This window comes from Desmodus rotundus, chromosome 10 (genome assembly GCF_022682495.2).
Source record: "Desmodus rotundus isolate HL8 chromosome 10, HLdesRot8A.1, whole genome shotgun sequence".
Taxonomy (NCBI): domain Eukaryota; kingdom Metazoa; phylum Chordata; class Mammalia; order Chiroptera; family Phyllostomidae; genus Desmodus; species Desmodus rotundus.
This window is the reverse complement of record NC_071396.1, coordinates 50567068-50575716: the sequence shown is the minus strand read 5'-3', so window position 1 is coordinate 50575716 and position 8649 is coordinate 50567068. Positions and strand designations below refer to the sequence as shown.

Here is an 8649-nt window from a genome sequence, read left to right as displayed (position 1 = left end):
TGTCATTGCCCCAGAACGCTTACAGATGGTGGCTGCTTGCCCACCAGCGTCTGTCCCCAGGGCTAATGCTGAAGTGGTGGGGGCTGAATGAGGGCCTTGTGAGTGCCTGGGGGAGCACAGAGCTATTCCTGCCTCAGTGGGACTTTCCACAGCAACCCAAGATGTTCCTAAGAGAGCCCACCTCAGTATCCAGGACTTGTTCTGGTTGCCAAGGCAGCCTGTACAAGACCTGTCCACTCCAGCTCCTTCCAATAAGTTCTCACCAAAGGCAATGGGCCTAGCCAGGGACAGCGACTCCCTGAGGTCCCGAGCACAACTTTTGGAGTGGGGGCGGGGGAAGGGGAGTCCTCCAAGCAATGCTCCTCTATCAAAGGTTGTGGGGTTACTGCTCGAGGAAAGTGGGTGCACTCTCAGGAGCTCCAACTGGGATGGGAAGACAGCCAGGGAGCGGGGGTGCCCTGCTGTGACGGGAAGGCGCTGAGGGCTGAGGGGAAGATGAAATTGCTGGCAAGACCTGAGCTGCCTGGCCTGAAAAGTCTGGGTCCCCGGCTCACACAGCGATCCACATGCGACAGCGCTTGATCTCAGGCGGGTCTCCCCATCAGCCTCAGTTTCCTCCGCTCACCTTCCCGTCAGCCCAAACCTGGAGTGCCGCCCCGGCGCTCCACGCCGCGCCCGAGGAGAAGGGGCTTGGGAGGCCCAGGGTCCAGGTCTCTCCTGCTAGCGATGCCGCTGGGTCGCGAGCGGGCGCGGCCGCTTTAAGGAGCGGTGACCCCATGGCATCGGCGGGCGGGGCGGGGACAGTGCGGGCGTCCGCGGCAGCCGCGGAGGCGAATGCGAGGGAGGTAGTGAGCGGTGTCCGGCCCCACCATGCTGATCGCGCTCGCCCCGCCAGCCCTGCCCGGGCTCACAGGTCAACTACCCTCGGCCCCTGCGCAGCGCCAGGACTCCTCCGGTTCGTCAGGCTCCTACCACACGGCTCCGGGCTCTCCAGAGCCCCCGGACGTTGGGCCGGACTCGGAGGGCAAGGCGAATTGGCCCCGGGTGGCCCCTGCGCTGGGGGCGGGTGCGCAGCCTCGCCTGTCCGTCAGCGCCCAGAATAGCCTCCAGCAGCTCCGGCCCGGCTCGGGTTTCCCGCGAGGCCCGGGCTCAGGCCCGCGGCCACCCCAGCCCCAGCTGCGCGTGCTGCCGTCGGGGGAAATGGAAGTCATCTTCGGCGCCGGGGCCCTGTTCAGCCCCTCTGACTCGGCGGACGGCGAGGTGCAACGGATCACAGCGCGGGCTTTCCGAAGTCTCTCTCCACCAGGACCCACGGCTCCCGCCCCCTCCGCACCACAGCCCCAGCCCCCCGACGGTGGCTCCCGCTGGGCTACCTACCTGGAGCTGCGGCCCCGTGGGCCGGGTCCTGCCACCCCTGCGCAGTTCGAATGTGTGGAGGTGTCGCTGGAGGAGCGTGCGGCGCCCGCCAGGCCCCGGACGGTGCCCAAGCGTCAGATCGAGTTGCGCCCCCGGCCTCGGAGTCCCCCGCGGGAGGCCTGCGTGCCGCGCCCCCGACTGCTCCTGCGTACCGGCTCCCTGGACGAGTCCCTGGGCCGCCTGCAGGCCGCCGCGGGCATCGTGCAGGCGGCGCTGGCCAGAAAACTGAACCCCGCGACTCCTGCCCCAAGCAGCGCCACCTTCGGGCCCACGGATCGCCCAGAGCCAGAGACTCGGAAAACGGACAGCAGCACCCGAATGGTCCAGGAGGATGGCAGGTCTCGGCCACCCCGCATGCAATATAATTCAGCCCCTGCTAGAGCCCCACGGCCGTGGCCAAGCCTCCGTGAACGCGCGATTCGACGCGACAAGCCCGCGCCCGGGACCGAGCCACTGGGTCCGGTTAGTTCCAGCATCTTCCTGCAGTCAGTGGAGAAGACCCAGGAGACGCAGAACCAGGAACCCAAGACTAGGTTCCCAGGAGAGACTCCGGATCGAACCATTCTGAGGCCACAGAGTCCGCCTTTCGAATCCAGGGACCCCTGGGAAGTTCCGAGTAAGACTGTGAGGCCGAGGAGCCCGTCCTCGCTGCGGCAGGCTCCAAATGGAGCCGTGCGGGGTTCTCACTGCCTGGCCCCGCAGAACCTGTCCCCGTGGGATCGGGCTATTCGGAAGGTGAGTAGCCCGTCCTTCCCCGAGGCACACTCCGCATGGGAAAATCAGGATCCCACCGTCGAGGAAACTGTCAGCAGAAAAAGCTCTTCCCCTCTGACCCTTTCTCCGTGGAATCCGGCTGTTGGCAGGGCAGGAAGCCCATCCCCTGAGGTTCCTTCACAGTGGGAGGTTCCACATCCCATAATCGGAGCTACAGTAGAGAGGAGTAGGAGCCCATCCCCGCCGGCCTCGATCTCAGGGGAGGCTCCAGATCGTCCTGTTGGGACGTGGAGCCCATCATCCCAAGAGATGTGGGATCCCACAATGCAGGGTTCATCGATAGTCTCTACGCGGGAACCCGTGAACGGCGTAGTCCAGGGGGAGCTGGCGCCGCCTACGCCATCCTCACCCGGGACTCCAGAGCTAACAGAGGCTCAGAGTCCTTCCACGCGGGAGATGCCGGATCTTGCCTCCCGAGGCAGTCAGTGGTCGCCAGAGGTGGCTGCACCCGACCCGCCCTTCAGTCGCCTCGTGGGTACCGTGGATTCGGATGCGCGCCCGGAAGCCTTGGGCCCTGGAGAAGCGGCTCTGGAACGCCCGCGCGTGGCTATTCCACGGCCCCGCGACGTGCGCAAGATGGTGAAAACCACCTACGCGCCGAGCTTTCCGACGGGAGTCCCAGGCGCGGGGCTGCCTACACCTCCAGCGGATTCCCGCCGGGAAGAGGGTGGTGCATCCAAGACGCAAGAGCTCCAGGTGCCGGGGACCCCCGCCCCGGCTCACTACACTTCCGTTTATCTCAAGGACTTTCTGCCGGTGGTATCGCACCCCTACGAGTCCCCAGAGCCATCCCTCAACACAGCCCCCCGGGACGCTTCTCAGCCCAACGGGGTCCTGTGGCGGAGGGCAGAGAACAGCACGGCGAAACCCTTTGCGCGCACTGAGATCCGCCTGCCTGGTGCCCTGGCATTGGGCCGCCGGCCAGAGGAAACCAGGGCAGTCCTGGTGCGCTGTTCTGGAGGGGAAAACCCGGTTACCGAGGTCCAGCGCCTTGTCCCGAATGGTGAGGGTACGACCAGCCCCCTAGCTGGAGCTCGCACCTTACCCCAACAGTCGTCCATAGGGCCAGCAGGGGTCCAACCATCTGGAGCACCCCGCCCCAGCTCCCCTCAGGTGCACCCTAGCTCGAGCCCTGGGAGAGCACCCAAATTGGAGACTCCCCCTGCGGCACCCGAGCCTGCGACTGCGACCCAGGTGCCTGTCCTGCGGGAGCCCCAGGCATTGGCTGGCATAACGGCTCCGCCCCAGCCCCGCGCAGCCTCTGCTCCTCCGACTGACCGGTCCGCTGAAGGCCCCTCCCAGGGGTCACGCAGGCCACCTGGGGCCGCGCGCACGGGGAAAGTCCTAGTGGACCCCGAGAGTGGCCGCTACTACTTCGTGGAAGCGCCGCGGCAGCCTCGGCTACGGCTGCTCTTTGACCCTGAGAGCGGGCAGTACGTGGAGGTGCTTCTGCCACCCTCGCCCCCGGGGCTACCCCGACGCATCTACACCCCGCTGGCCCTAAACCCCAGCCTCTACCCGCCTGCCTATGGGCCTATCCCTGGCCTCTCACTGCCGCCATCCCCGGGCCCGCCACCCTTCAGCGGCAGCCAGCTATCCTGGGCTTCGGAGGCGGGGTCCCTGGACGGGACGTACTACCTGCCTGTGAGTGGGACCCCCAGCCCAGCACCCGCTCTGTTCCTCTGTGCTCCTCCCACCAGCTTGGGTCCGGGTCCTGCCCAGCCCGGTAAGGGTTCCTTGTTTCCTGTGTGACGCCCCCAGGGCCTGATCCCCATGGAGTTGAGGCCTGTTGATGGCCTTGAAAGGTTCAGGCATCCAGTCCCCTGCCCGTCTTCTGTCTCCTTTTTTGCCCATCTCCTCTAGTCCTCAGACCAGAAGTTACCTTCAGAGAGTGTGACTGAGCCCACGGAGCTGATGGAGCTGGAGCTCAGGAAGTGACTGCCTTGCTTCCACAACAGCATTGTGTACCCCTTTCCCAAGCATTCCCAGAGTGTGTGTGTGTGTGTGTGTGTGTGTGTGTGTGAGAAAGAGAGGAGTCTTGGGACCTGTCCCCAGGAGCCAGGCTGAGGGGGTGTTGGTGTTCCCTAGGAACAGCAGGCATTGGGAGCAGCAGGGCCGGGGCTGCCTGCAGAGGTAGCAGTTCCTCCCTGAAGGCGGGCCCAGCGGAAGTGGAGCAGGCTAGTGAACACCAGCGGGGTGGAGGGAGAAGGACTCTGGCCATCAATCTGTTAGGCTTTGGAAGAGAATCTAAGCCTTGGCCTGGGAGGCTGTGGCAGGGAGTGGCTGGTGCAGCCAGGCCAGGCTGTGTCTGAGAAAGGGAGCTGTGGAGACAGCAGGTGGAGGTGGAGCAGGGAAGTAAATAGGAGGTTCTATGCGGTACTGGGAGGTAAGTGGGAAAGTGGCTGTAGCCCCTAGCTGGGAGCCCCACCCTTTATTCCCCCGTCAACCCCCGCTTCTGACTTGGCTTCTCTAAGCCCTCAGAGCTGAGCTGGCTCATCCTGGGGCCAGGGATGGGGGCTTCAGCCATTCCCATCCTGGGTTGGGAGCAGATGAAGTGAGTCATCAGGAAGGACTTACAAGCAGGAAAATGGTTGAACTGTTGTTCCAGAGGCGCCTCCTGAGCCCTCTGGGTGGAGCAGAGAGTGGAATAGGGCTGACGGTAGAAGGGATGCCTCTGTGTGGGGCTGGCCAGACTTAGAGCCCTCAGCTGGCTCCACTCCCCCAGCACAGAGGTGACAACCCTGCTGAGAGGCACTGGCTCTGCAGGCTGCTCACAGCATAGTAAGGGACGGGGCCCTTAGCATGTGTTGCAGCTGCCCTGAGATTCCAGGAGCCTCTGAGGAGGGCAGGGGAAGATGCATGGAGTGAGTGGAAGGTGCTCTGTGTGAGTGTGTGTGTGTAGTTCTGAGCTTGAAGTGCCTGGGCCTTGCTGCGCAGGTATGTGACGTGATGAGTTTGGGGAAGAAGAGTGCCCATTAGAAGCAGTATTCGGGGCGGAGATGGATGCCTACATTAAGTTTCATGCCCTTGAGAGACCAGGGGCCCTGGGAGTCCCTGCCCCCTGCCCTATGAGCCAGAAAAAGCTGGACATCTTTTCATGGATGGAGATGCTGTTTCCATAACATGGAGGGCCTTGGGCCCATCACCTCATCCTGGTGAGCAATAAATCTCTGACCTAATGAGCTCTGAGGGCTGGAGCAACTGGTGTAAGGTGTCTGATTTCCTGTTGTGGCCCTTTAACACCCCCACATGCCCTTTGGTGCCTGGGTGGAGGGGACACCAGGGCTCAGGGGAGGAGATCGTGTGTGTCTGTCATACACTGTGGTGTCCCTGCCTCAGTGAGTTTGCCTCCCAGGCAGGGACCCCTAGGCTGGCAGCCATGCCTGTGGCATCGTTCCTCCTGATGGCTGAGTGGCCAGTGGGCCTTGGGGTCATTCGGGTCTGGGCTCCAATTTCAGCATGGCCCCTCTAGATGTGTGGCCTTGGATTTGTCACTTCTCTCCGAGCCTTCATGTCCCTGTGGTAGAATCAATATTACAGTAACCAACCACCTCCTTCTGGAAGGTGCTCAGCACAGTGCCTGCCACAGGGCCAGATCCCAGGACTTGGGAAGTATCAGCCCCATGTGTCTTGCCCAGGCCTAGCCACTCTCCTTGCCTCATTGTCCCCCACCTGTGAAATGGAGCTAAGTTGGCTGGTGCCAGTGACCCACTAGAGGAGGTGCACATGGGGTGTCCCCGGGGGTGGGGGGAGGGAGAAAAAGGGAGGGGTGAGGTGTCGTTTCCCCATTGGTCTGGGCCAGGCGCTCTGGGGAGGCCCCCACCGCACACACACGTACACCTGCGTCCTGACCACAGCCCGCGCTCACTGAGCCGGCTCCACGAACCATGAGGCTGTTACTGCCACTGCTACTGCTGCTACTGGGGGCCTGGGCTATCCCAGGGGGCCTCGGGGACAGTGCTCCACTCACGGCCACGGCCCCACAGCTGGATGATGAGGAGAAGTACTCAGCTCACATGCCTGCTCACCTTCGCTGTGATGCCTGCAGGGCGGTGGCCTACCAGGTGAGTCCCTTCCCTGAGCAGCTCCCCTGCCCAGGCCTCCTCAAGCCAGACCCCTCCATCTACCTCAGATTCCACCACTTGCCTTTGACGCCCAAACCCCATGCCTGGCCGTCCAACCTTCCATAATATTGCCATCTTCACCTCACCTGAACCTCCATGCCTCGGTTTACACATCTGTCTGTGCAAAGGAGACCAGACACCCCACAATGTCTTGAGGTCCCAGGGAGTCACCACCTTGTGGTCTCAGACTCTTCCAGTTCCAGGCCCATCCTCAGGTGTGGGCTCCTCCTAAAATAAGACAGAGGAGCATCGGTATGTGTGTGCATGTGTTCTGAGTGCGTGGATGTACGCGCGTATGTCTGAGCTCACACACACACAAGCCTGCCAAGCCTGCCTGAGTACGTCTGGGGGGGGTGAGGCGGGGTGGGGTGGGGTGGGGAAGGGACCTATGAGTACACGTGTCACTGAAGAATGGGCTGGGTTTTTTTCTTTCCTTGTGGTTTAAAATAGCACGTGCTGATGGGCAGGTGTGCCCTGGGGGAGGGCCCCAGTGCCCTGGCCTAAACTTCCACCTCAGTGTTTCCCACTCACCCACCCCATCCCAGGAAAGTGGATCCTGTCTCAGCTGGTCCAGTCCCGGCTTTTGGGACCTGGGGGAGGACCCTGAGGCCTGCCTCACAGGAGCTTCCTGCTCTGAAGTCTCCCTTGCCACCTCATTCTCCCCCAGAGACCCAGGCTCCTGTTCTCTCCCCTACACTGAGTGGTCCCTAAGCCCTGACTCTCAGCTCCTCCTTGTTCCAGATGGGGCAACACCTGGCAAAGGCAGAAGCCAAGCTTCACACCCACAGGGGGCATCAGGAGCTGAGCGAGTCGGTTTACACAGATGTCCTGGACAAGAGCTGCTCCCAGGCCTGGCAGGAGTGAGTTGAAAGTTTGGTCCCCTCTATTCTCCAGGAGCAGGACTTGGTGGGTGGAAGTCCCCACTCTCCCACTCACCACACACACTCCACTAGGGCTCTGGTCAAGGTAGGGGGTCAGTTGGGACCAAGTCTGAGTTCTGGAGCTGGGAGCAAGTCTAAGGTAGGTGCCCAAGCGACAAGGTCATAGGGCCAGGCACTTCCCCTCTCCGGTCCTTAGTTTTCCATGAGGGAGGATCAGAATCTGGGCATTGAGCTCAGCCAAGGCCCAGTGTGCCAGCTTCACGTGGAGATAGGACCCCACTGGCCAGGCCCTCACTAACGCTGTGTTGCTCTCCTCCAGCTACGGGGTTCGAGAAGTGAACCAGGTGAAACGTCTCACGGGCCCAGGACTGAGCGGTGGGCCAGAGCCACAGATCAGCGTGATGATCACAGGGGGCCCCTGGCCCACCAGGTATGATGGGGGGGGGCGGGACAGAACCCTGGGAACCTTAGTCTGCCCTCTGTGGGCTGGCAGAGTCTGATGCTCCTATTGGGCTCCCCTAGGCTCTCCGTGACATGTCTGCACTACCTGGGGGAGTTTGGAGAAGACCAGATCTATGAAGCCCACCAACAAGGCCAAGAAGCTCTGAAGGCATTGCTGTGTGGAGGCCCCCGGGGGGCCTGCTCAGAGGAGGTGCCAGTCACAAGGGCAGAGCTCTAGTTCACCTCCTCCTTCCCCTTGGGGTCAGCCCCTGAAGACAGCGGGGCTTCTTCTGGATCTGCCCTGACTCCTTTCTGCAGGCTGTTTGAGGGCAGGGAGGCCTTGCTCTTCTGGGCTGCCACTCTCCCTCCTCCTCCAGCTTTGGGGCACTGGGGCCTGGCAGGGGTCAAGGCCTTCCCCCATGGACTCAAATAAAACCCAGGGACCTTGATTCTTTCTCTCTGCAAAATGTGCTTGAGGGGCTGGGCGGACAGATGTTGGTGTTTCCGCTGATGTCCCTCCTAGAGGGCCAAATACAGCTCCCCACAATTTTCCAGAGGTGAGCGTGACCTGCCATGTTTGGAAATGCCAGTGAGCAAAGGCATGTGGATCCAATTATGCGGACGGTGAAACCCAGCTCCACCATGAGAAAGAAGAAAAACCGTGGAAAACTCCTTAAGCAGGTCACCTTATAGACACACCTACGGCAAACACTGGCTGCTACTGGGGCCCCTCCCAGAACAGTAGTCTCACTGGGTCTACGCCCAGCTGCTGCTCACTCTCTGACCCCAGCTGGCATGGTGGGGCCCTGGGTGCCTGCCTAGGAGAAGGCAGGGCAGGGTTCTTAGAACCGGCTGGATTCAGGATCTCAGCTCCAAGTCCTGCTCTCCCCAGAAATTCTGCTACCCTGGGGCTCTTCCCTTAGCAAACAGAGTCAAGGGCCCCGCCTGGGGCCTGCCTGGGTCTGGGAACTTGGGGTCATGTGATGTTACAACTTGCAGTTTCTTTAGTGAGT

The 8649-nt window shown here is 62.1% G+C and overlaps 3 protein-coding genes across 4 annotated transcripts in view; 2 read left to right on the top strand and 1 right to left on the bottom strand.

Annotated features, from left to right (window-relative positions):
• Positions 1 to 1507, bottom strand: part of SMIM33 (small integral membrane protein 33) — a 59368-nt gene extending 57861 nt beyond the window's left edge. Inside the window, exon 1 of the mRNA XM_053913068.1 lies at positions 1378 to 1507. The gene's annotated coding sequence lies outside the window, so the exon portion shown is untranslated. The remainder of the gene's footprint in view (positions 1 to 1377) is intronic.
• Positions 2 to 3942, top strand: PROB1 (proline rich basic protein 1). The gene has a single exon (XM_053913065.2). The coding sequence runs from the start codon at positions 871 to 873 to the stop codon at positions 3940 to 3942; it is 3072 nt and encodes a 1023-aa protein (XP_053769040.1). The 5' UTR covers positions 2 to 870.
• Positions 3943 to 4437: 495 nt separating this feature from the next.
• Positions 4438 to 8085, top strand: MZB1 (marginal zone B and B1 cell specific protein). 2 transcript variants are annotated; one of them, XM_045184008.2, is made up of 5 exons: positions 4438 to 4576; positions 6048 to 6254; positions 7056 to 7174; positions 7515 to 7625; positions 7718 to 8085. In XM_045184008.2, exons 1-5 carry the CDS (start codon positions 4562 to 4564, stop codon positions 7872 to 7874), a joined length of 609 nt encoding a protein of 202 aa, XP_045039943.1. In that variant the 5' UTR covers positions 4438 to 4561; the 3' UTR covers positions 7875 to 8085. The 2 variants fall into 2 exon arrangements, with proteins under 2 accessions (XP_045039943.1, XP_024431073.1); XM_024575305.3 differs by lacking the exon at positions 4438 to 4576 and adding an exon at positions 5221 to 5345.
• Positions 8086 to 8649: the final 564 nt, after the last annotated feature.